The sequence below is a fragment of the Rhea pennata genome, chromosome 23 (genome assembly GCF_028389875.1).
Source record: "Rhea pennata isolate bPtePen1 chromosome 23, bPtePen1.pri, whole genome shotgun sequence".
NCBI lineage: Eukaryota > Metazoa > Chordata > Aves > Rheiformes > Rheidae > Rhea > Rhea pennata.
The window spans coordinates 6,747,781-6,775,319 of NC_084685.1; the positions used below are offsets into that span (position 1 = coordinate 6,747,781).

At 43.2% G+C, this 27,539-nt stretch overlaps 1 protein-coding gene across 2 annotated transcripts; it reads left to right on the top strand.

Annotated features, from left to right (window-relative positions):
* Positions 1 to 5,216: 5,216 nt before the first annotated feature.
* PTP4A2 (protein tyrosine phosphatase 4A2) lies at positions 5,217 to 27,539 on the top strand. Of its 2 annotated transcripts, none has more exons than XM_062594106.1 (6): positions 5,217 to 5,424; positions 14,388 to 15,043; positions 16,532 to 16,624; positions 21,956 to 22,086; positions 24,150 to 24,224; positions 25,200 to 27,539. In XM_062594106.1, exons 2-6 carry the CDS (start codon positions 14,948 to 14,950, stop codon positions 25,306 to 25,308), a joined length of 504 nt encoding a protein of 167 aa, XP_062450090.1. In that variant the 5' UTR covers positions 5,217 to 5,424; positions 14,388 to 14,947; the 3' UTR covers positions 25,309 to 27,539. The 2 variants fall into 2 exon arrangements, with proteins under 2 accessions (XP_062450090.1, XP_062450091.1); XM_062594107.1 differs by lacking the exon at positions 5,217 to 5,424 and adding an exon at positions 5,514 to 5,615.

The following is a 27,539-nucleotide window of genomic DNA, read 5'->3' on the forward strand; positions in this document are numbered from 1 at the left end:
CACGCGGCGGCGCCCCGGCCCGCCCCCCCCCCGCGCCGCGCCTGCGCTGTCAGCCGCCGGCCTTCTCGGGAACGAGGCGTACTCTGGACGCGCATGCGCAGTGCCGGCCCCGTGAAAGGGGCGGGGATGGAAAGAGACACGTGGGCGGGGACAGCCGCCCCGCTGCCCTGACCGCGCACGCGCAGATGCGACGGCGTGACATTAGTCACCAGCCGCCGAGAAACTTATCCCGCGGGGGAGTCACAGCGCCTGCGTGGCGGGTTGTGTTGCGCATGCGCAGCGGCGTCCCGCTCGAGAACAAAGCAGGCGGCGCGCATGCGCCTTGCGGCTGTCTGTCTCTGCGGAGGCAGGTCGGAGGTGCGAGGAGCGTCGTAGGCCCGGGTGTGGTGGTGGTGGTGGAGGAGGGGTCCTGGGCCGGGCCAGCCTCGGCTCGGCTCCAGACTGAGAGTGGCAGGAGGGGCAGTGCTCTGGGGAGCACAAGCCACCTGGCCTCGGTGGGTGCGTGGAGCTGGGCCCTTGGCCTACCTGCCCTTGGGATCCTGGTCCGTGGTACAGGGCCTTGGTGGTGCCTGTGTGGGAGCTGAGCCTTCCCCTGCCTGCCCCTGTGACCCTGTGCCGTGGTACAGGGCCTTGGTGGTGCCTGTGTGGGAGCTGAGCCTTCCCCTGCCTGCCCCTGTGACCCTGGGCCGTGGTACAGGGCCTTGGTGGTGCCTGTGTGGGAGCTGAGCCTTCCCCTGCCTGCCCCTGTGACCCTGGGCCGTGGTACAGGGCCTTGGTGGTGCCTGTGTGGGAGCTGAGCCTTCCCCTGCCTGCCCCTGTGACCCTGTGCCGTGGTACAGGGCCTTGGTGGTGCCTGTGTGGGAGCTGAGCCTTCCCCTGCCTGCCCCTGTGACCCTGGGCCGTGGTACAGGGCCTTGGTGGTGCCTGTGTGGGAGCTGAGCCTTCCCCTGCCTGCCCCTGTGACCCTGGGCCGTGGTACAGGGCCTTGGTGGTGCCTGTGTGGGAGCTGAGCCTTCCCCTGCCTGCCCCTGTGACCCTGGGCCGTGGTACAGGGCCTTAGTGGTGCCTGTGTGGGAGCTGAGCCTTCCCCTGCCTGCCCCTGTGACCCTGTGCTGTGGTACAGGGCCGTGGTGGAGCCTGTGTGAGAGTTGAGTCCTTGACCCATCCATCTTGGTGGCCTTATGCTATAGTACAGGGTCTCAAAGAGAGCACTTGCCCGCTGCCTGGGAGCTGGTTGATCTGAAGGGTTGGAGAGGGAAGCATTATCAGAAGTTTAGAAACGTCAGTTAGAGTTGCTGGAGTAGAGCTAGTGAGGAAAGGATTATCTGCATCATCCTGAAACCCAGCAAAAGTGGCACTGAACGCTTTTTTTTTTCAGTCAGGATGATCTCATGTGCAAGGGCCTCTTAGCTGCAGAAATTTCTGTTGCTGCGGTTTTTGGAGGCAGCTTTTATTTAGCTAGCATACAGGAGCTATCTCAGGCACTGCAACCCCTTAGTGTCAGATGTGGCTTTTGCTTATTAATAGAGTGACATTCATAGCTCAAGAACATAGCAGGAAGACTTAACAGCTTTTATAGTTCTTGTAATTACACATATACTTCAGCCTGTTAAGGAAGTGTCAAACTCATTTTGTGTCTGGATGTCTTGTGATAGACCACTCTGCAGCAGCCGCCTCTGTGCAGGGTTGGAGCTGATGTGCATGGACAGACGTAGCCTCTGACATCATCAGGTAACACAGGCTGAATCTTGTTCTGTCTCTCTTGCCTCCAGGGTGCCATTCTTAAGAGACCCACTGAACCTGTGCAACCTTGCCACTCAGTGAATGGCTGTGCAGCTTGTGCATGTAAAGCCCTGCCTGTGTAAGGGAGCTGCTGTCACTGACAGCTTCAGACCAGCATGGGTCCTTGCCACGTGCAGAAGCAGATCTCAGTGTCTGCTCTGTTCCTCCCCTCTCAGTTCTCCCCTCTTTCACAGGCTATCTCTTTTTCCTCACCCCAGTTGTATGTCATTCATGTCATTCTTACATATTTTCAACAAGACTCTCTCTCTCTATCTGCCTTCTCTGCCCTATCCTACCTCACAGCTGCCAGGTGCTTCACTTGTAAATGCCATGGAACCTTCCCAGAACTGGGTCGTGCTAGCTCTGCTGCTGGTGAAGGCCATCATCACCCTAGGGCTTCCAGCTGCTGTCTCAGTCAGGTTCCTGGAGTACATGTAGCTTCCATCTTCCTGTGACTGGCCCCTTAGCTCTGCTGGTGCTGCTTTGCAAGGCAGTTGTCATTAGCTGCTTGCATTTGACTCATTCCCCCAAGAACCTTGCGGAGGGGAAAGAAAAAGTGCATTTGGCTCCTTTAGAGTTTGTTTTAGTTCTTAGAGGAAAGTTGCCTGATGGAGCCCTGGACTTGGAATAAGGAGATCTGGGACCAGTTTCTAGCTCTACTGAGAGTTCCTGAGTGAAGCTGGACACTTTGCTTAACCATTCATCTGTAAATTAAATTACTTCTACCTTCTTTCTCCTGCACTTGGATTGTCCAATCTGCTCAGGGTGTGCAGGGGCGAGACATATTGTTATTACAGGCTTAATGGAGCCTACGGAGCATGTAGCCTTTATCTTGGCCAGAGCCTCTAGGTGCTGCTGAAATAGAGAGTCCCTGGATATTGAAATGGATGTGGTACCTTTCTAGACCGTGCTAGGCAATCTCCCAGTCAAAAGGAAGGAGAAAAGAGATGGGTCTGGGTTGTGCTTGAGTGTGTGGCCACTGCTGCTCTGTCTTCCCTGTGTCTGTTCCTCTGTGGATGTCTTACGAGAATAGCTGATAGCTTGTATGTGAATGTGATTGCTTCTGCAGTTATTCCCTGCTGCTGGGATGATGGGTCCTTAATCAGCTAGCTTTTTGAGAAAATGCCTTTGTTTTGCTGCAGAAGAGGAAGAGGCCCAGCGGGCCTGGAGCACTAGACATTGTGTATTATGCAAATGGATGTGCGTCAGGGAGCCACCGATGTGTACTCAGGCGAGGGGCCCTGAGGAGGGTTTGCTACTGGAGCTGAGAACAGAAGGACTCTTGTTCCAGCCCTTGCTGGTGCCACTTCCAGTGCAGCCGCCCACTTGTTCAGCTGGACCAGAGGCAGCAGTAATACCAGCAGGAATAGGCTGCCTCTCCTGTGTCTCTGTCCTTTGCTCCAGTATTTTTATCTCATATAGCAGAAAAGGAAATGTTAGAAGGTACTTGTTGTTACAGTGGGTTAATAAATGTTAGTCTCTGAGACGCTAACTCTGCTATTTTTAGGGATCTTTACGAGCCTCAAGCCTTGGTGATTTCCATCCCGTGGCTAAATATTTCTGCCTCCTGGGAGACTGGAGCAGTCTCAGGTCCAGTCCCCATGCGATGTCCTGATGCCCTCTAGTGGGATCTGGCATGCTGTTGTGGCAGGCTGCCACAGGCCCAGGGTCCCCTCACAGCCATACTCCATCAACAGGGCAGCTTTTGGAGGAGAAACTGTCACCCCTGCTCAGGTGTAATCTAGCATCTTGTCTGGCCTCACAGCCCTCCCCTCCCCTCTGCAGTGCCTCCCGAGTAAGGGTTTCTCTGTGCTGGCCTTGTGTAGCATTTTGTTACCCTGTTTAGGACTGGTGTGTTTTGCATGGCCTTTCTGCCTCTTGGCAGGCTGGTGACAGGCACGGAAAGTGTTTTCTAGGCAGGCCAAGGAAGCCAGGCTCCACCCAGGGAAGTAGGGGTGCTGGAGTCCCATTACACAAACACAGCATGCAGAAGCCACGTGCTATGTAGAGTCACGCTCACACTGATAAAACTGCATGATGTCAGGAAGGGATAAGCCTGGGGTATGACGCAGCCTGGTACTGTCCAGTTGGTACCAGATGGGGTGTCACCTTTGATCAGTTAATGCCACGTGGCTGGGAAGGCTCTCACCAAGTGCAAGGCTTCCTGCTCTGGGTGGCTCCGAGCCAGGCGCAGAGCCCAGGCTGTGAGAAGGGTCAGGATCCTGCTCAGACCAAACTCTGAGTCACGGGTATCCGGCGCTCCGCCTGCCCTCAGGGAAGCGGATCACTGGGTCACTCGTTGATTTCGTTTCACCTTGTGCGGGGGTCAGGGCCGCCCTGGCCGTGTGAACCTGCTCCAGGCTGTGCTGCCCTGCCCCGGGCGCCCCGAGCTGGCTGGGCACCTGCTCGCCCTCCCCAGGCCGCTTTGTTCTTGCCCGTTCCCGTCCCGCTCTGAGCACGGAGACACCGCGCTCCGCGCACAGCACGCGAACCGGGGCAGCGCTCAGCCCCCGCGCGGCGCGGGCAGCCCGGGCCGCAGCCTGCCGACGGGCCCGCGGCTTCGGATCCGCCCCGCGCAGCGCGGGAACGTCCCGTTTGAAAGAGGGGCAGAAACGCTCGCAGACCAGAAACGGGGGCATTTGCAGAGTTTTCGCTATAAACTAATCCCCCCCCCCCAAGGGAGTCGCTGCTGCCCGCCCGCGGCGCGTTGGCGGACTCGCCCCGGGGGGCGGCGGAAGCGGAAGCCGTGGGAACCGCCGGGCGGCCCCAACCACTGCGTCTTGCGGGGGGGGGGGCGGGCTGTACCAGTGCGCGGCGACGGCGGGGGGGGGGGGGATGTTGGCGTGGAAGGGGCCGTGCGCACGTGGGGTCGAAGCGGGGTGCGTGTGTGTGTGTTTTGGGGTGCTGCTCGGGGCCGCGCGGGGCGGGGAGCGGCCACGCCGGTTGCGCTGTGCAGGACTCGCCCCCCGCCGGGCGAGCCGCCCCCGAGCGCCCCATCCGCTTTCGGGGGAGCCGCGGCACTGCCCGAGCGGGGGCGCTAGCATGGGGAAGCGGGTTGTACCAATGCCAGCTCCGTCGCGGGGGAGGGGGGGGGGGGGGAGAGTGGGACTGTTCCAACACCAGCGAGGCCGAGGCAGCGACTCTTCTGTACCATTGGGAGGCGAAACTGGCTGCTCCCAAGCGAAGGGCAGGACGAGGCGTGCGGAAGGGGCGGTGGGAGCGTCCCAGCGCCAACTGCCCCGCTGCCGGGCTGTGCTTCCCTCTCCCACGCCCCCCCCCCCCCCCCGGCGGCGGCGGCGGGTGGGCGCTTCCGGGCGAGCGGAGCTGGGGCGGACCGTACCACTGCCGGATGTGGGTGTGGGGCGGGCCGTGCCAATCAGCGCGCGGGCGCGCGGGCCGTACCACGGGGCGCGCGGGCAGGGGGAGGGAGGCGGCCTGTGCGCGGCGAGCCGTGTGGCGGCGCGCGGGCTCTCGGGTTTCTCCGCGCGGCCGGGCCGAGCCGAGCCCGGTCCAGCTCAGTCACGGGCCCCTCCGCCGCCGGGCCCGGCCCGCTGCCGCCGCCCGCCCTCTCCCTGCCCCTGGCCCGGTGTGTGGGAGGCGCCGGGCCCGCTCGGACGAACGCCGACGCGCTCAATGCCCAGGGTGAGGGGGCCGCCGCGGGGAGGAGCCGGGGGGCGCCGGGTGAGGCCCGAGCCCCCGCCCCGGGGCGGGCCCGGCGGCGGGAGGGGGGCTGGGCACCCCCCCGGCCCCTGGGGCTCGGCTGCGGGGGTCCCCCTGGCCTGAGGGGCTGCTTTGGGGGTGTCCTTCGTGCTCCAGGGGTTTCTCCGGCCTGCGTGAGTGGTTTGGGGGAGTTCTTCCTGGTTTGGAGAGTCCCTTTGGCCTGCAGAGCTGGTTTTGGGGGGTTCTTCCTGGTCTGGGGAGTCCCTTTGGCCTGTGGGGTTGGTCTGGGGAGTCCCTTTGGCCTGAGGGGCTGGTTTGATTTTTTTTTCCTGCTTTGGGAGGGTTCTTCCTGTTTTTAGGGGTGCTTCCTGGTTTGGGGGTCTTTCCTGTTCACTTTGGCATAAGAGAATGGTTTAAGAAGGTCCTGCGTGGTCTTGAGAGTTTCCCCTTAGCTTGTGGGGCTGGTTTGAAGGGTCCTTTCTGGTTTGAGAGTTTCCTCTGGCTTCAGGGTGTCCTCCTTGGCCTAGGAGGTTCCCTTTGGCATGAGGAGTTGGTTTGGCGGGGGGTCTTTTCTGGTCTTGGGGCTGTCCCCTGGCCTGTGGGGCTGGCTTGGCCAATCCTTCCTGGCCTGAGCGAGTTCTGCTGGCTCTTGGGGCTTGTTTGTGGGTTCCTCCCTGGCCTGGGGGTGTGTAGAGTCCCCTTTCCCTCTGGGGCTGATGGGTGTGTGGGATTCCCTCTGGCCTGTGTGGCAGGTTTTAGAAGAGTAGTCCTTGCCTGTGGAGTTGGACTATTTTCTGGGGGTCTGTTTTCACCTGTGAGGCTGGTTTGGAGGGTCTTTCCATCACCTGGACAGCTGGGTGGGTTTGTGGCATCCCTCCTGGCCTTTCGGGCTGGTTTGTGGGGGTTCTCTCTCTTACTCTTGGGGCTGGGATGAGTGAACCTCTAAGGGCTGGTTTAGAGGAGGAAGTTTGGCTTGTACCTGGGCTAGAGGAGTGGTTGAAGAGGAGTCCGTTGCCAATAGGGCTGCGATAGTGGGAGGATTGGGAGACCTTGGGGGAGTTGGTTTGGGATGATTGGGGGTATCTTGCTTGTACCTGAAATGGCACTGGGGGGGGATTCAGAGGGGTTTATTAGAGAGGAGAGAGACTTTCTTGTGTGTGTGGTGGACTGAAGAGAGTCTCTTGGCCTTAGGGATGCTGCAGAAGTTTATGCAGGGGAGGATAAGAGGACAAAGATTGGAGGTGTTTTGGGGGAAGGGAAGATTCCCTTGTGTTTAGCCCAGGGGTTGTCTGTAAAGGATAAAAAGATATATTTTTTTTTCTGCGGTGTGGATTTCTGGACTGGAAGATGGAAAGGGGTAAAGCTGGCAGCAATGTTATGGGGATGATGTTCAGGCTGGGGAGGTGGGGCTGGAAAGGAAGGGTGTCCAGGATGTGGTGGTTTTCCTAGGGTTTGAGTGGGGGCAGGGCTGTGAACGTTGAGGCCAATTTGTGTCTATACAGGGCTGCCCCGTGGGATTTGGAGTTGCCTGGGTTAGAAGCGGGGAGTTTAGGAAGTCTGGCCTGACCAAAGGAGGAGCTAAAGAAAGTACTGGTGTTGCTGAAGGTACTGGTGTAAGAGTGACCTTAGGAAGGCCTGAGACAGGCTTTGGTACTTACTGCAAGGGGCTGTGGTTTGCCTGTAAGGGAAAGCTTTGATGGGGAAATGTAGTTATTGAGAGCTGGAAGTTTTGGATGTGGAGCATAGCAGGGGTAGTAGGCTGGGGGGTGTTGCAGTACAGAGATTGTCATAGAAGAGGCCTCAACTCTGTTGTGATGATTCCTCGTGGTTCCTTGGTGTGATTAGTCACGATCTCCTTTTTCTCTCAGGCTGGCTGTGTGCATGTTGCTTTCAATATGAGAGGAGTAAAGCAGAGAGTTGGCTTTTAAAGGCTACTGTATAAATGGAAACTAGCTTCAAAACCCCCAAAATGAACCAACCAGGTTCTGACTCAGAACTGCAGTTAGTATTTAAAGAAGAAAAAAAGATAAACCCACCACCAGCAACAACCAGAAAACTATCTCTTTATGACTCAACATATAATGCTTAGCTTTAATGAACTCAACTGTTGGAAAGAAATAATGTGTCTCATTTGTGAGTTAAGGTTGGAGTAAATATCTGTGTACATACAGATGCACAACCAGGAGTGTAGGTGGCCTTACAAGACAGGGTTCTTACTGTAATGTTTTTGCATACCTCTCTAATAAGCATAGGTGGTTGATTTCAGAATTAGTTACCTGTAAATACCCATCTTTCTCTTTCACATGGTAGTACTTAAACATTCTTCCTATATCAGAGCAGAGTTGAACTGTGAACGTAGCGTGTTTCATCGCTCTTGCCTCTGTACTTTGCCCTGTTCTGGAATGTTGTCTTGGTTAACTGTTGTGAGGCCTCCGAGGGAGGATGGACCAATGCACAGGCCTAGAGAGGACTGGGCTGTGTGTTGTTCGTGTAAAGGCACATTTCTGCTGTTGGATTAACACAGACCATCCATAGCTGAAAACACAACTCTTTAGATGTTGTGGTGCAGTCAGATAATTTCTGTAAATGTTACAAGTTGTTTAATTTTGCTAATATCTTTAGAGGAGAAAATGTGTCGGTAAAACGCCGCTGTTGAAGTAGGAGAGAGGAGCTATACTTGCTGTGTATCGTCTATTGTAATGGATTCATTTGGAAGTTTATTTGCCTGTGAAAGAGTTGAAGGTTTAAAATTGCTCTGTCTAAACACTGAAAAACAGACCTAATGGTTTGAGAATCTAGGGTAGAAGTTACTCTCTTTGGCACATGTGAGTTACTGTGCTAGATCAGCCTGGCATCTATTTAGGACAGTATCTGGCTGATGTATATCGTAAGAGTATAAAATACCTTTATAGTGGCTGTTGACTTCAGTATCATGTTGTGGTTCTTTGAACTAATTGTGAAAGGATGCAGGAGTCTTAAATCTCTTGATCCCTTTGTGTGTTATAATGCTTGATACATTGGATTGCTGTCTCCATTCAGGTCACTGTTATGTGCAGCTTTGTTTTGTTACCCCTTGTTTCTCTCTTTTCTGTAATAAAAAGTAAATTTTTTTTCCATCTCTTACACTGAGAGTCTAGCTATTTTTGAAATAGTTGACTGTGAATTTTAACAACTGAGACTTTGTGGACGTGCAGTGAAATTTATCAGTAAGCTTAAGTTTCAGTGGCGAGACTGAATTTAACTGCCACAGGAGCATGGGAGAGAAGCCAGCTCTCCACTAAGTCATTTTTCCAGCAGAGGTACATGGCAAATTCAAAGAACTGAGATGAGTAAGATGCAAGTAATTCGACTCTAACTTAATTGAATAACATCCTTGTTGCTATGTGATTTGAAATTGCTTTTAAGTCCAGTTTGACTTGTTAATGATTTTTTTTTTTAGTTACTTCATCTTAAATGTGAGAAGAATATTTAATTTGAGTTGTCAGGGAATATGATTATCAGAACCGTATTTTCAAAAACCAACAGTTGACAATTTAGAAAACTGCATTCTGCTTTTAGGAATGAGCTGTTAGCATCACTTACATAATCATAAAATGTTTTCTAAAGTAACTTATTATTTTATGTATTTAAAGTCAAATATAATTCTGTGACTTAATACAAGGGGATAATAAACTTTAAATTCCTTTTTCTTAGCGGGCCTTTTGGTTTTGACTGATCAAACAGTTATAGTCTTAGGATCTTTAAATTTTTTGGCTATGGTATGTAAATGACATTCAAATTGATCTTCCTTCTAAATTTTTTTTAAACAAATGGTGGGTGAAGAAAGTGTTCAATAATCATAAATGTCAGAACAGCATTTTAAATTACAAAACAGGTTCTATCTCTCAGAAAAGATCTGTAACGCAAAGCACACATATCAAAAATTTTTTGAAAAAGTTGATGGAGTATCTAATCACTTCTCCCTGCTGAACTTGCCAAGATGATATTCTCCATGCATTGATTCCTGTGTTGATTATTAATGGTTTGATCTCACCCAAATTTAGGGAAGGCAGATAACTTCTTAAGTACTCAAAAGAATTTTGATGCAGGATTAGTCTCTGACTGAGTAGTCTTACTAGGTCTGTCTGACAGTTCTTACTCTTTCCTGATGTTTCACATGTAAATTGAGATTAAAAAAAAAAATCTTGCTGAGGCAGATTTCTATCTGCTGCTGCTGAGTTTAAGGCCTAGGACAGAGTGACTAGGTTAATGCAAAAGGAAACGAATGAGTCACCAGCAGAACTTGTCAGCAAACTGGGAGGGAGCTTGGAGGCGGGGGTGGATAGGGTGGAACAGTAGAATTTTTGACCTCACCCCTTTCTAGGCACGTGTCATTCTGAACAAGCTTCCTTCAGAGATTGTTCAAGATTTTTTTTTCCTAAGAACGTTAGTTACAGAATTTGTTCTCTGTATACAGAGAAAATATGTTTTAGAAAAGATAATTGCCTTACTGTTTATTAATGTTTCTGCTGTTTTAAGGTTGACTAATTTTGGAGGTCTTGATGGATTTTGTCACTTGAAGAGTGCCTTTTGCTTCCAGAAGAAGCAGCTCTTCAAGACCTTTTTGACAGCCTATTGATGGAATGTAGCTCATTTAGCAGGGCAATACAGGAAAAGGAAGTGAAATGTGAAATCAGGAAGAGTCAAGCTGGGCTGCAGGGTAATACCAGAATTGTAATTTTTCTAGGATCAAATTTTGTACTGTCCAGTGCACTGTCACACTAATTTCTTGTGTATAAATACAAAACACAAAGGGGTTTTATAGAAGAGGAAAAGGAGAAAAATTCAGGAGCTCATTAAGTAACTTCATTAACATATCAAATGTAGATTTCCATGAACAGAATCAGTTGAGGCAGTTTCAAAATACTGGTCTTTAAAAAAAAAAAAAAAAAAAAAAAAAAAAAAAAAAACTAAAGTATCCTTTTAATATCGACTGACAAATTAGCAGGCTTTGCTTTGCATCCTGTACACTGGCTTATTTTGAAAGGTGATCCAAGTGACCTTTCTAAAGGTATCTCTGTTTTGCAATCTTTGGAAGCTGCAGCTGTTGCAAGCTGTTCAACTGTCTTGGTGTAGCAAAGGAAGCACTTCTAAATGCATGTTTGAAGGAGATGGTGAAGGTAGGAATACCTTACGATATTGTTACTTATTTCTTAATAGAACCGCTTCGCTAACTTGTGCAGGATCAATACAGAACAGTAAATGATTTGCCCAATTTAAGTACTGAATTTAGAAGTCAATCCGATGATAGGCTAGGCAGCCACTGGAGATGGATATTATAGGTGTGTTGCTTTAATGCTTAAGGCAATCACAAGTGAAGCTTCTCTCAAGTCAGGAATTCATTTAACTCTTTTCTCTAAATTAGTTAACTAGCACATACAAACAAATAAATGTGCGTGATTAATAGAAGGCCTGTTCCTTGCTTACATTTTTAAGCACATTCTTGCACATTCTTGGTATTTTGAATGATACTCTTCTCAAATTGGCCTCATTAGGCTTTATCATGTGCTCTCCTCATATAAGACTCTGTAAGTGTGAAGGGTGGGGAGCTGATGCAGTCTGGTGGTTCTGCTCACTGTTAGTTTTAAAATAACTCTCTCCATAGGTGCAGGGACTGTCACAGTTCACTAAATTTGAATGTGTAGATAGACATCTTGATTGATGATTAATCCTTGATGATTAAGCTGAACAATATCAGAAACTAATTCTCAAGCATATCTAGTTCTTCTCTGATGCAAGAATTGTTATTACTTGACTTGTTTGTGCTGCTATCTCTGTTTTTTTCTCCTCTTCTGGTTTCTAATGGAGTAATTTCACCTCATTTGTAGTGCTGATGTGTTAGATACTTTTCCTCCCTTTCTGAGGCCAACCAAATAAAACGTAGTAATTTTTTGGTTTCTCTCCATATTCTATCTCACTTTCTAAGAAAAAAAAAGTTGAAGATTAATTGGCTGAAATATTATTTCTTGTTTCATATTGTACATGCACATAGTTACTATTTATCATAATCAGCCATAACAAGTACTCAGTTCTCTTGGGATTTTTAAATGCAAACTTGCATTGCTAGCCCTAACAGGGAAGAAGAAATTTGAGAGTATTTACTTGGTGAGATCAGAAGTTACAGATAATAGGATTTTTCCTGTTTTTCATAATTTAAAACCTGATTTTTCTTATTTAGCTTTATGGTGTATAGCAGTTGAAGGTCATAGGAGGAAGGAATATATGTGTCATTAACCAAATTGTTTTAAAAATAGGATTATGTGCTATATAAACTTTTAAGAGTCTTACCCTTCTGGAAATCATTTTTCATGCTTAAATACAGTGCTTTACATTTTTAATCACTTCTGAGCTATTAGCTAATTAAACATCCTTGTAATATTCCTGAGGGGAAGGCAAGATGATATCATTCTTGTTCTGCAGACAAGCTGAGCTACTGAAAGGGGCTTGGCCAAGGCTGGACCATGAGCAGTCACCAAACTGTGGGTAGGATCTGGGAGCTGGTGACTCCTAGTGCCATGCTTGATTTACTGGAACATACTGTCTCCCTGTGTTCTTTATTCATGACCTGATGAATGGTTTTTACAAAACAGATTAAAAATAATTAAATAGCAATTAACTCTTTGATTGGCTTGAAGGAAGAGAAGTATAACCTCAATGACCGTACTTGATGCAACTCACAGTGTAGATAGCACTGGATGAGGCCCTTTCAATCACATGATCAGTGCTGACAGGAAAAATGTTTAAAGAAGTTGTTTAAATCTGACAAAATAATTCTTCCCCCTTGAGACTTTGTGCTTTGATAATGCTATAAACCTCTGGTTCTCTGGATTCAAATTTAGATCTCCTATACCAAGATCTTTTGCTCACTTCTTATTTTAATTGACCTTTTTAGGTTCTCAAAAGTAAAGAAGTTAATCTTTTGACTATTCCATAGTAATGTAATTCTTCATGCAGCTATCCAGAAAGCTGTCAGGTGACTGAGTACACATTTAAATGGGAGGTGGGAAAAACCCATTATTTGTCAGAAAGATGACTTTCTTGCATAAAGATTCACTGCTCTGGGACACATGTGAATGCTGTAACTTCAGTTATGCTATTCTTGATGCATCATAGCTACAGCAGACTGTAATACATTTTAACAATCCTTTGAGTTACTGTAGTATATATGAGAAAAAGTTGTGACAAATATGCAAGAATTGACAAATGTAAGGATTTGAAATGATGCATTTAGATGGAACTCTTCCATCTGGGGTGAGACTTAATCCTATAATCATTAAACTGATAAAATATTCTGGAATTCATTTTGAAACTTGTGTTTCAGGCACTCAGTAAGAACTGCATTAAGGTCGAGGGAATTTATTGAAAACATCTTTGTTCTTGCCTCTGGCAATCTAATTAATGTATTTTTTGGCATTGAAAAAGTTCTTTAAGGAAATAATTGCTGTTCTTTGGGTGATTTTTGACTTCATGTCAGTGAAAAAGATAATTTTGTAGTACTTAATTTGACCGTTTTAAAATGAGGGTCTCATTAAAATGTGGATAGCACCAGAAGTTTGGGGTGTGAACTTCCAGGGCATGGTTTTGTGTTTCTTAATTTATTTATCCCCCCCTCCCAATTATATCCATTTGAGAGTGCCACACTGAGCTTTCAATTGAAGTTATAGGTTTGATTTCTGGATGGTAACTTGGATTTTATTTAAATACTTTTAAAGCTTTTGTATTTGTGTGTGTGTGTGTGTGTATCTGCAATGATTTTTTGGCCTCCTGTTTTTTACATACTTTATTTCCTTCAATTTAAGGTCTATTCTGATAATGAATTATTCTGAAGCAGATTATACTATTTTGGCTAAATTTATTTTTTTCTCCCAAAGGAAAGCTGGTTCCCTTCTTTAAAGGTGAAAGTTTGGTGCTCTTTAAGTCAACTTTGCACATCTAAGGGAGTAGTGAAGATCATTTTATTCTGACTTCTCAAAATAAGTGATAAATTGCTGGCCTACTTATTGTTTGCTAGAGAATTTTGCAAAACATATAAGAGTTTGTATTGTGACATTGCAGAAAATGAAAAATAACTGAAGTTAAATTTCAGTCTACTGTCATGATGCCTTGCTTTCTCAAAGTTCTCACTAGTATCTTCCAGACAAGTTCTGCTATAAAAATGTAGATTAAAAATGATCTAAAAAAAAAGATTCTTCAACCTTTCAACCAACTTGAAAGCCATATTGCTTACTCTAGTATTTCAGCCTTAAATCTTCCCACTTAAGCTAGTTCAGGTTAGCTACATTTTAATCTCCCTGAACTTCCTGGCAAAATTACCTTATTGCATCTTTTACTGATGTTGCTGAAACATCTGTATTTTGAATCATATGTGTTAAGGTTGGAAGTTGCCACTATCTTAATGCCCCTGTTTGCAAACACAGATAAGATTGGGAAAGATTAAAAGTTGCTTTTGAAATGACTTCTAGTGGATGGTGTCTCCTCTCCCAAATGGCTGGGCCTGTCTGCAGTTTGGTGATACAGTGATGTTGGTGAAATTCCCGTGCCAACAAAAGCTCTAATATATGGCAGTTATACACTTATCGAAGGGTTTCTGTTTATATATATATATATATATTTTTTGTATATGGCTTTTTTATGACTTTGCTAGAACTGTTCACTATTACTGGTGCTCTAAGTACAATGGCTAACAAAAGTCTAAAATTTTAATTGATCAGAATTATTGATAAATAAGAAATAAATGTTGTTTCATACTGTACTAAAAGGTGTGATTACGTTTGTATCAACTAGTTTTGAAAAGAATTTAGTCCTTAACCACTACAAATATTTTTAACTTTCAGGAGAGCTGGTGTTTGGTGTTTCTGGAATTAGAAACAATGATTCCTCTTACATGATATTTTTCTTCTCTTTAGGTGTTCTGTTGGAATATACGGCGCACATTTATGGCGATTCTGAGTGTGAGGGCAGACTTCTGCCAGGCCCAGCACAGCACCCTGGCTGACAAGTGAGCTGGGTGCAGGGGGTTTTACGTGCCATAATTACTTTGCCTTGAAGACTCCAGACACAGTGAACACTCTCAAATATATGGGATATCTTTTGCATATTGGAAGCATATTCCTTTTACTGACTCTAGCAAAACTAAGCGTCAAGAAAACGAAGTGGAGAGAAAATCTGCCCTTATTTTTTTGCCTCACCAGTGCCTAAATGTAGAACAGGCTGCCTAGTCTTGCATGTAGTCAGAATTTTTGGAGTCTGAAGGATACCATCTGCAGTAATTGAGGCCTAAGTTGAAGGCAAGTGGATTCTAAAGCAAACCTGCTTTTCTAGAAGTGAAGTCTTTAAGGAACAAACACGGCAAAGCAAGCTCTGATCAATCCCAGGCATTTTAGTGGTCTTTTTAATGTTTTCTGCTGTGAAGCATTTCAAAAGTTATTGAATTTTTTTTTGCCCCTTACACATTTTGTTTGCCATTATGAACCGTCCAGCCCCAGTGGAAATTACCTATGAGAATATGCGTTTCCTGATCACTCACAACCCAACCAATGCAACCCTCAACAAGTTCACAGAGGTAAGGCAGCCAATTGAAGTATCACCCTTTTCTTATATGCTGAAAGTTTCTAAAGAAGTGCAAAACAGTTATTCTTCACACCTGTTGTTCACAAAGTTTTGAATGTATTTTGCATGTTACTTGAAATTTACTTTTTTTTCTGTAGTATATTGTTCGCATTCTCCTGACAGTATGGGAAGAGAATCTACTGACGACGTTTTTCAAATCCTCCATTTCTTTAACTGTGATGGAGGCACCCCTTGCCGTCCTTCTTGTCCAAGTTTCTGAAGGACTGCATGTTCTAACAGTAACTGGTTTCTGATCTTTCTTGGCCCTTAGAGTAATTTAATACAATGCTCAAAAACTGTTGTTTAACTTATGGGAATGTTTTCTCAAACTGTCCTCCCAGTCCCAGCATAGTCAGATACCAGGTGTTAAAATTTGTCCATTAAAGGTGACATCCACCTGGGTCTAATTATGGGAAGAGAGCCACTTACAGTGGGCAGTGTATCATACTGACACTGAGGTCTTAAATACTGCAGAATTTAACATTCAGTTTTCTGAAAAAGTAACAGATGGTATCATCAGCGAAATACTAGTACAGCTTATTTCTGCGTTCTAGTTTGTTCCACATCTTCTATATCTTTGTACCCTAGTCTTCGTGCCCTTAGTCTAGTCCAGAGGACTCTTATCTTGCATATGTAGGTCTTTTTCATTCTAATGAGGTCTTGTCATTTGATACTGATGTCTGACTGCAGCTGCTAAGATTTCCGTCATTTAGCAACATTCTCTTCACCATGAACCACTTATATGTGAATGGTTAATTTTGTCTGAAACTTGCATTCTTTTGGTCTCTCTATTCCCCCCCCCCTATTATTATGCATTATTTCTCTCAAGACTCTTCAGGAGTCTTGAGTCTGGAATAGATATTATTATTGCTAATTGTTAAAAGTCAAGTGATTCAGCCCAAACATGAGAGGAAATTCTGCTTGCTGTATGAACCTTCAAAGTGAGCTGGAACAGTTTTTGTTTGATCTCCTGATTATTTATCTAGCACAATGTGCTACTTATAGTGCATTACAAGGAAGCTAGAGTATGGTGGTGCGTGTTCTGTTCCTCCCTGCCTCAAAATGTCAACACTGGCTGAAGCAAGCAGTTCCATGCTTCTATTTAAAGAGAAGAAGAAAGTACATGGAGAGTATAAGCAGTTATTTTCATTTTGCTCTTATATATATGCATTTTTTTTCCGCTCTGGCTTTTTTCTAGAGAAGAATATTTCAGAGGTATTTCACATTTATTCTTGTCATTTTGGAACCCTTGGCCTTATATAGACCATAAACACTCTTTTCTGATTTGGCCCTTGCTGCTTCATTATCTAGTTTCCTTGGACCTGTGGAATGATTGCAATACTGCGGACTCAGTATAGTATGATTAGTTTTGTAGCTATTGAGAAAATTCCTTAATTTCTTACTCTATCAGTGTGCTCACACATTTTCCTTGTTCTTAAAGGAGCTGAAGAAGTACGGAGTGACAACCTTGGTGCGAGTTTGTGATGCCACTTACGATCAAGCTCCTATTGAAAAAGAAGGAATCCAGGTTCTAGTGAGTTGCCTCTAAAAACTGTCTAAAACTTTTTTAAAAAATAAAAAAAAAAACCCAAAAAACAAACAAACAAAAAACCCCAACACACTGGTCTACAAATGACTGCAGATGGCCCTAATGTTTTAGGCTCAATAATGCCATGATTTCTCTCAGATTGGCCAAAAGCTGTGTGATTTCCCTGCGTCAGGTAAAGGTGATTTTGAGAAACTTAACTGTAATTCTGTGAAACATACTTGCAGATTCATTGCTACGGACCAAGCATTTCAGTTAGAATAGAAATTTCTATTCTTGGATTTCTAGATTTGTTAAGATATTTTTGTTGCCTTTTAGTGACTGTGTTAATAATCTGATGTGAATTCGTAGAACTTACAGCCTATTCAGCCTTGCAGTTCATACAACTTAGTATTTTTTTTCCCTAGGCGTAGCACTTCTTGGCTTTACCATTGACTGTCTCAGAGTGAAGATAAAACTCCTTTCTTTTTCTCAGTCAAAAAGTTCCACCTTTTGAGACTATAGCTGACATGTTGATAGGCTACTTGTTTTGCATAAAACCAAGGCTTCCACTGGCTGCCATAGTAGAATATCAGTAGCCTCATCACTGCTTGACTGTAAAAGCAGTATGACTTTTGGCGTCTTCCCTGTTCAGCAGGTGGAATTCCATAACTGCTACTCATAGTTAATATTATGCAATGGCTGTCTGACTGTATCATCATCTAGTATTGCTTGATGTCTTAAGGGAGTTTTTTTTTAATAGGTGTGTGTGCATGTTAAGTTTGCAGGCGGTATTTTTCCAGGCAATACTTCTGAATTATTATGGTGTGTCAGATATGATCAGTTTATTTTACTGAGTGACTAATCTCTGTTGTGATGCCAGAAACTGCGTCTTGCCTTCCTGTTGCAGATAGTCAGGCCTCCATTTGCTTCTTGATTTCTATGGCACAGTTGGAGGAATACTTTTACAATTTTCCATAAGGAGGAAAACTTTTACTCTGGTATATCTGGCTTCTACATACAGATCAGTCAGATTTCTTGGCTCCCAGCCCTAGTAAACACCTACTTCAGTTGTAGGCAGCCAAGTGTGCCTCTATGTTGTTGGAAAATCAGTCATTCTGAGGCTTCCAGGCTCCTAGGGCTGTCGCTCTGGAATAGCGTTTTTATTCAGTCTAGGAGCTGTCCTGGAGTTGGGCATCACTGTGTTTTCAGGCACGCTGCTGTGAAACCTCTAGCTTTAGTGGTCCTAAGATTGGAATAGATAAGAAGGATTAAACTTCTGTTCTCTTAGATCTACAGAAGAGGGTGTGGGAGCCCTCAGAGCCCTGGTTTAAGCTGGAGCTTAGAGTATTTTTATGTTTCTGTGATAGTGCAGAGATTTGAATCCTTCCTAGAAGCCTTAGGCCAAATTCCCAGGGCTCCACCTCTGCCGGGAGCCTGGCTGGGGCCAGCTGACCTTGGCATCCTGGCAAGCTGTGAGTGAAACCGACAGGAATGCCATGGCCCTGTTCCCTGGGCAGTGCAGGAGCCATGGGAGTGCTCTTTGCTTTGGAGCAGGCACTTCTGAAATATTTGGGGGATTTTGATTCTCAAGAAATTTTGAAAACTTGGAAACTTGGTGTTGGTTAGAATTGAAACCATTTTTTGAGGAAGCTTTTCAAATTCTAGAAATGGTATTTCAGCCAACTCTGCTAAGGGCCGTGCTGTTGGAGAGCCTTTCACTTTGAGTAATGCATACAAGTGTCTTGTGTCTGTACACATTTGCCTCAGCCAGCCAACCTGTCTGCATTCAGTGTGGTTCAGTTTTTCTTAGTATTCTATTGCTGCAGAAGGCAAAGCAGTACAGAGCACGCATCCACTAGGCACCCGTAAAGGGTAACAGGAAACGAGGTGACAAGAGAAGGTTTACTGTTTGTGTTATCATTGATCCAGATGATCACAGTCATGATAGTCATGATATTGCATTCAAAATTTACTGTATTGTAATGGCATTTTGATACTTTAAGTAGTAATCAACATGACCACCCCCTACATAGCTTCTCCTTCCTATTATTACATGCTTTTTCAAAATAGCATTCTGTTCTGTGCAGAAATGGTATTGAATTACCAGCTGGCTGAGAAAATAACACATCACTATTTAAAGCTAATATTTGCTTGTAAAAATAATGAAGATTAAACACACAGCCTCAGAGCGATTAGTGTCTATTTTAAAACTGTTGAGGTCAAAAGCCTAGCAAAACCCCTGAAACTGAGAACATTTTAGCAAAGCCTGCTTTCACGCCATGATACAGAATAATATACTGGCAGGGTGAGTAGAATGTGGCAGCGAGAGAGTTGCATTAGCAGATGGTGTAGTGAGAAACTAGAGAATTAGATGTACCGTGTTTGAAGTAGTAGTATTGCATACGCGTGTTTATCAACAGGGATTAAATCAGGGAGACAGGAGGTGGAGATGGATTTAGTTTCTGTAGGATTCTGTGCAGTTCTCATAGTTATGTTCCTGTGTAAGGTTTTGTCTGCATATGAATGTTGCTTCAGAAAAACAGCAATTGGTTTTCTTTAAAGTTATTTTTGTGCTGGCTAGCTGGTGACCAAAGAGACTGTAATAGGTTTGTTTGCCCTAAGGGTCTAAAACACCTTTCACTATTCTACTTCTATCAAAATTTCATTTACTGTTCAGATGTGGATCCTTTTCTGGGGGGGGGGGGGGGGGAGAGGAGAGGGGGGAAGGTGTCTATGTGCCCTCTAGACTTACCAGAACAACCACCGCTTTAATGCTAGCAAGCAGTCAAGAATGCTCATGTTAGGGATGTCAACTCATTGCACCTGTATTTATCTTGTAACCACGGACTCTGGTGCTTGAAGGTGGGAAAGTTCTACACTGATAGCAACAGTCTCCTCACATGCAGACATTGGTCATTGTGCTGTGAGTGTTTTGCCACTGTAATTTGAGCTGCAAGTGAGCTCGGTGTAGATTTTGAAGAAAGGAGTCTTTGTCACCTTAAAGTTCTGTTGCTGCTTCTCGGTTATCTCCGTTCTGCATTGCTAATCCTGCTGTCACTGCTGATGGACAAACCCAGAGTTGTTCTTCTATTGAGCAGGGCTACCCTAGATAAAGGGTAAATAAGAATAACTCTTTCTTGCCTATCATGCTTCTGGAGAGTGACACAAAAGAGACATTTTCTGTTTGTACAAGCTCAGTGCATCATTCTGGTTATTAATGACTATTTTGGTCTTGGAGTTTAGCAGTTTGTTTTCTGTGCTGCCTGACAGGAGTTCTGAGGTGATGTTGACAGAACTCATAATCAGGAGAAAAACTGCAAAACTTTGCTACAGTTACAGTCCCAGAATTATTTCTGCGTCACGTTTTATGCAGTATCACATGCAGCAGTGTTTTATCAGCTCTGATTTAATATCAGTGTTTTATCAGTAATGGTAAAGTGGTGCTCTCTGGAAAATAAGGATTGCTATTAATTCCAACCAGCACAAGAGTTATGTGGATATGATGCGTAAAGTAACCTAAAGTAATATAGTAATCTTGTATGTTTGGAGTCTGAAGGAAATAATTTGAATTTAATTTAAACTAAGTTATAGAGCTGATACGTGAATTCTGCTCTTTGCAAGTCCAATTCAAAAGTAAATGTGTTGCAAAAGGTAATGCCCGGTATCTTGACAGCCCATACATCTTTTCCTGACAGTGGAAGACGCTGGTCCTAAAATAATACTGCTAGTAATGTGTGCTTGAGTGAAAACTTACGTAAAGACTTATACTAGGAAGCACAAATTTTACCTTATAATCTTGTTTCTGTAGCCTTTTATTTTGCTGTTTTGTCCCAAATGTTTTTAATTTCCATTTCCTTTAAAAAGATGTTCTCTACATTCTTTAGGTTCAGACTTCTTGTATCTGAATTAATCACAAAGTTATTTAGTAATTTGAAGCTTTTTGTTTTTGTAGTTCATAGAATGGTAAGGTTGGAAGGGACCTCTGGAGATCATCTAGTCCAACCCTCAACATAGCCCATACGGAGACTGAACCCCTGACCTTGGCATTAGCAGCACCACACTCTAACCAACTGAGCTAAACCTGTAGTTCTGCAGTGTGGATTTGCACCTTGCAGGTTTTAATTGCTAACATATTTAGAAGATGCTTTTTAGCTGAGATCTTCTGTAAGAATCACTGCTTACTCCACAGGAAATGTCAGGGTGGCAGTAAGTGTACTTTAGAATGGAAAGTTTAGTGTTTCTCTCACCTTCCTTTGCTTGTTGGGTTTCTATATAATCTTTAATTTCTTCATGTTACCTGTTCTCAAGATACTGACTGAAAGGCATAGTTTTGGCCAATGACAGAAAGAGAGGACTCCTTTCAGAACAGCTTTCTTACCATTTGGAGAGGTGGTTGAATAATACGAAAGCGTGGCTGTGAATCTCTCTTGTAATATGCGTTGCAGTCTACTAATGACAAGTGCTAAGTAACTGCTAGGTGTCACTTTCCCCCTTGCACCTAGGAGTGCTCTTTCTGCAGCACTCTCTGTTTCTGAGAAGAGTGTGAGACATGTGACATCTTATACTTGGTCGTAATTTTAGGACATATAGTACTCCGCTTAGCATGGATTCCAGGAGGGAGCTATGGTCTAGAGAAAATGGGAAGCTTCTTGCATGTGATTTTGATTTTCAGTCATGTTAGTGATATTTAGTGTGGCCTAGATAATTTAAACATTGGCAACCCCTTTTATAGGCAGAAATGAAGTAATAGATTCTGGTTGTTGACTTTGCCTAAGCACTCTTTTTTTTTGCTTATGAATGTATTTTTAACTGGAAAATACTTTGGTAATTATGACTGTCTTGCTTATTGGATGCCATATGTTGCATCTGGACAAACTGATCCATTGGAATTGTTCTGAAGTATCTTTTCCTCTGTGCAGAATCTGCAGTACAAACAGAATTTTAAAAGGTTGATACAAACACAAACAAAAATCTAGAGTTCTCATTTTTTCAAATATTTAATTGAAATATCTATTGATTTTTATATTTTTTGAATAAAATGGGATTTCAAAAGCAGTTTTTTTCTAAAAATTCTATGCTAAAGTAGAGTTTTATTGAAATTTTATTGAAAAGTCTAGCTACCTGGTTGTTAAAAACTCAGTGTTACATTATGATATTGATGTGCATATGTCTAGTAAGCTGCCTACTAAACTGTTGCTATAATATGTACTTCTTGGCTGAGTGGATTATTTTCCTTTATCTTAAATATGGTTACCTTGCTGTTGATTATGGATTAAAATTTGTGTGTGGACATCTGCTTCAGGAAAGTTTATATTTAATGTCTTTTTTCCTTCAAAGGACTGGCCATTTGATGATGGAGCACCACCCCCGAATCAGATAGTTGATGACTGGCTAAACCTGTTGAAAAGCAAATTTCGTGAAGAGCCTGGATGCTGTATTGCTGTTCACTGTGTTGCAGGGTTGGGAAGGTTGGTGTTCTGCTATATTGTTTTTATGCTGGATTTCAGTAAGTTGTTTATATTTTGGCAGGTTGATCATGGAAGGTGTTGAGTAACTGCCAATTTCTCTTTCCTCCCAAGTAACACTTTTGAGTATCATAATCAAGTTTGTATCAGTAAAGCAAAAGAAATTTACTGTGATGTGGAAGTCTGATAATTTCATAACTGCTCCAAGATGAGAGAAAAATTTGGAGTGTTCAAGACATTTCTGTCAATCATAAATGACACAAGAGGAGGTGGAGACACTACTAATTGAAAGTAGATTTCTTCCTGCTAAAGGAATAAAATCTCTTTGCTTTCTGTCAAATGCAATATACATGTGCAGTACAACTTCTTAAGGCCATACTTTTTTTAATTCCTATTTTCAACTGGATATTCTGTTCAGCATGTGTCAAAAAAAATGCATTTAGAAGAAACGCACTTCAGTTGCTGTTTTTTCTTATGTGGCATAATTTCAGAGGCAAGTAGAGTTAGTCTAATATTTCTTACATGCAGGCTGAATCCTCCTTCTCCACCCCCACCAGTCGCTGAAAGTGTAACTTCCATCTCGAGGAAGAATTTACTTTCAGGGTGAAATAAATACACATAAAAATAGTTAAATGCTACATTCACATTCTCAAAGGCAATCTTTAGATGTTCTGTGTATCCTATGAACTAGGAAGGAGTGGAGCTTAAGTGCTAGTATTTTTATGGTAACTACAGGATTGTTAATACTCAGGCATCTGGATGATAAGACAGAAAGGTGAAGTAACTCAAAGTCAGGTGTAAGCAGGCTGATGTGTGTGAAGTTCTTAAGTCTCTTCCACTAGAGAAGAAGAGGTAGGGGGAAATTGAGAGATGGGGGGAAAATGGCCAATGTTTTAAGACTGAAAACTAGCCAGACAAAACCAAGGCAATTAGCATGATTTACCTATCTATTTCTGCCATATTTTTAGCTGAGGGTCCTGTTCAAGGGTTTAGCTGTAGGAAGGTGAACACGTGTTGTAACTCAGATGATTTTAAACTCTCCTGTTTCTTGCGTGGTATCGGGCAAAAGGGCACAGAAGCTTCCCATCTGATGTGTATCACGTAAATTTGTAATGTATGTTTATTCCATGCAGAATAACCTTTGTGCTGCTGTTCTCAGATTCTTTCAGGCAGAAGAAAAAGTTTTCTAGAATTTGCTTTAATCTGGAGAACTGTCTACCTGTAGTAGGCAATTAAACCTTTACTATAGTAAACAGAGACAGCATTAAAAACAAAAGTGCTTAGTGCTTTTGAGGTTTCGGATTATTTCCTTTGGAAAGCAATTTCTTCTGTTTATGCAGGTGCAGCATGACAGTGATAGTGTGAGTTGTTTCTCCTAGTTACTGAACTGTTTCTTTTCTAATTATGAATACAAGTTGTCCAACTGCCATTAAAACTCTGCTGAGGTGCTAGTGGCAACTGTGTTTAGTGGGATAAACATCAGTCCAATAGAAAACTAATACATACTATGATTTCAGCTCATCTGAAAAGCTAACTCTTTACACTTCACTGATTTCCAAAGTGAGAACGCCAAAGTAGAAAGTTTTACTTTATTGCTCCTGGAACTCTGGTTCCATATATAGCATACAGCAAAAAAGATGAATCTGTAGAAGTCATTTGTTAAATGCCATATAGATACACCTCATGTGCAACTAAATCTATAGTGTCATAAGAAACAAAATGCATTGAAGAGATACTGTAGACTTCTTTGAGCAAAGCAAGAAATTCCACCATAGTGAAATGTGAAAGCATAAAGATCCACAATTACTGTTTCTTTCCAAACACTAAGGTGCTATTTTTGTTTGCTTATTTGTTTGTTTTTTGGTGTGTGTGTTTGTGTTCTCTGGAAGCAGAGCTGTCTGATAAAAGGAGTTTTGCATTAGATACTCTGCAGGCAAATGTCTTTTTGTAGAAAAGGTTTAAGGAGAAGACAATTAAATATTTCTTATAGATTAATTTTGATGTATTTTGAGGGATTCAATATATTGGTTCTCCAGATCTTTCTTAAATATTGATTTCTCATTTAGGGCTCCTGTCCTGGTTGCACTTGCTCTTATTGAATGTGGAATGAAGTACGAAGATGCAGTTCAGTTTATAAGGCAGTAAGTTAAACTTAATTTACAATAAATTTCCTGGTTAACATATGAAGCCATTGGACTCTTGATTTTGTTTTTCAAAATTTTATCTGAATTTTGTTTTTGGACTTTGTTCAAAACTCAGATCTTTGGAACTAGAAAAAGATAATTTACAGGCTAGGTTTGTAAAAACTGTGCACGAGTTGGACAAAGTGTTGCTCTTTCAAGGAAAAATGTAGTGAAATCGAGCTTCCAGGCAGAATAGCTTCTACAGCAAGTACCCAAACATCAGCAATCCTGACGGTGCATTATCCAGTTTGGGTGACTGCTGACATTTCCCATCTGGAAAATAACATTGGTGAGACTGTAGAGCTCTGTCGTTTTAGTGTTAACATCAGATCTTGAAATGAAGCCCAGCAGGTAAGAGATGTTGAATAAACTTTGCTGCAAAAGCAATTCATCCTTGCATATAATCCTTGAAATACGAATTGTCTCCATAAACTATGCTGTGTCAACAGTTTTTGTAAGTGTGTATGTATGTATGTGTGTGTTTCCTTCTTAAATGCTTTTTTCTCCTTCTAGGTACAATACCTTTCATATTTATGCTAAATTCTTTTCTGAGCATCATTTATATATTATTTGACTGTCATGGTCTTACTAAGCTAATACATTAAGTAGCACATGCATCTTCAAGGGATGGTTGACCTTGATGTTATTCAGTGAGTACTGCTGGTGATAGAAACAAACTCTCCCAATCCAAGAAAGTACGCTGAAATTTGGTAGTTGGATTTTGATTTAACATTGGCACATAGGTAATGAACGGCATGTGCTGGTCTGGTTTATCCTTCCTCAAACTGTCAATGGATAAAGAACCAAGCCAAAATGCTGTTTTATGGGTATGGAAAAGCTTTGAAACAAAGTAACTGGTCTGCTTTAGAATATATACCGCGACTGAAGCCATGCCTTTCCCATTGATATTAGCCTTCGTTCTGTTTGTTTTAGGAAAAGGAGGGGAGCTTTCAATTCCAAACAGCTGCTTTACCTTGAGAAATACCGACCTAAGATGCGATTACGCTTCAAAGATGCCAACGGTCACTGCTGTGTTCAATAGAAAGAAATACTATACGAAGGCAGAAGTTTATCATGGCTGTTTTCTGGACTCTTGGCACCTGGAAATGTGAATCTGGAATCAAACTACGTCATCAATATAGTGGTGGAGTCAGTCCTCCTCAACCTCTGTCCTAATGGTGGTGATGATTTAAGAAATAAAAAATAAAAAAAAATAAAATTAAGAGAAACATTTCAGTGAAGGATTATTTTCTCCTCAGGCTGCAGTTTGAACATCTGCAAGGAGAAAATCAGTTTCAGAACCTTCTGTATTTTTAACTTTTTAAAAAAAGAAATAAAGTAAATTTTATGTTTAAGGAAAACCAGCAGAGCATTGGCTTGTGCAGAAGCTATTTTCTTGATTTGAGGAAAGTATCCCACAGTTAGGTCCTAATATGTTAATTCCCATGGGACTCTTTTAAATTGAGTTAATTGGGGTTTTTTTGTTTTGGATTTTTTTTTCTTTGCTGAGAGCTGGCAGACAGAAATGAGGAGGAGCTTTTGTTGCTGTATGTGAGCAGTCTGACAGCCTTAAGCCCAACCTGGGCATTCTGCTAGAGATTCAATGATGTTTGTGTTGTATGTCCACATGGTGTTAGGCTCTTCAGATATGAGGAACTTTCTGGTGGGCTTTAACAGAAGACTCAATATCTTTATTGAACTTGCTAAAGGCCTTTTTTGATTGGTGGGAGATAGTGTTTTAAACTGTGTGTGTGTGTGTGTGTGTGTGTGTGTGTGTATGAATGCATGCATGTGTGTGCTTTTGTGTGCGTGTAAGTCGTATTTCTCCAAAGAATTTGGCTGAAAGGTAAATTATCTTTCTTTTGTTAGATAGAAAATCTATCCAGCAGAAGACAAATGTTCAAACTGTCATAGGTGACCAAGGGGGAGTTCAGGCAAAGACTTAATAACTTATCTGTCATGAGGAAAGCAAAAAAACCTTTTTGCTGCTGCCCAGATTCTCTGCCTTACTGAACACAGTAAATCAGGACTTGGAGGGAGGGTCTCATTTGTACTGTGTATGAGGTTAAGCTAGTATGCATAGAAATGTGGTCCATGAATATATATGCCTGATATGGGTATTTTCCCAGACTAGCCTTCATGTACAGTTCAGTTTAACCACTGATTGCCTTGTTATTTTTTATTAGACTCTTCTGGAGGGAGAATCTCTGGTTGCACACCAACATGCCTAACATGCATTGACAGACCATAACTTAAGGAGTGGGAAACACGTGCTGGTTTCGGAGCGTGGCGGCTGAATGTATGATTTTGGGGCCAGCACTGCATTCTGTTTGTAGGGCCACTGATTTGCTCACTGGATTAATCAAGACAAGTCATTTTACAGCCTTTAAGAAGCAGTTTCAACCAGGCTGCTTTACCAAACACAGGTTAACTTAGTGCCCTGCCCTGTTAGTGACCTCATGTGCTTTCACTTTGACATTATGTCTGTAATACGCAGCCACTGAAGGCACTGGATACAGGTTTAAGGTCATACTGTCCTGTGATCTTTTACTATGGAGCACCAAAGGCTTTTGTCTGTGCCTGTAGTGGGTGTAGACTGGTACCCATCTCCTACTGATACCTCAGATGCTGGCGATGTGAACTGCCTGCACAGGAGTTCTTCCTGTTCTAGAGTTGTTTTTAATTTGTAACATAACTGCACAAACACTTTCAGAAAACAGGTGATGGACATTTTTAATTTTATTCCTAGAAGGGATTTATAAATTTAAGCAAATATAATGGTACTTGTCAAGCCCCTTGCTTTACAGATATGCCAACAGGCCTGTGTGTAGGTTCATGGCTAGAAAAGACTGCACTCTGCAAAACTCTTGTCTTGTACCCTGACTCAAGTTTTATTGTTGTAATAAGTTCCTTCCTCCCTTTAAGATGTGTAATGTTCCTGATTTCTTTAATAGATAAAGGAAACGCAAAAGTGTTTGTGATGTTAATGCCTACATTAGGGAAATAACGTGGTAATGTTTGATTCCATGTGGAAGGTAGATAATGCTGAAAGTATCTAATTCTGGCCTTTACCTTCCCCTCACAAACTAGAAACTAATGTTCTAACTGTTTCTGCAAATTAAAATCGTTGATGTTTTTAATAAAATGAAATACTGGTAGTTAAAGCGGACTTGACAAATGACAGATGGTGAACTGGAGGGGAAGGTGTTGAGCTGGATTTAAAACCAAAACCCAAGCCCTTTTGAAGAACAATAAAAAATATTTTACATGCTA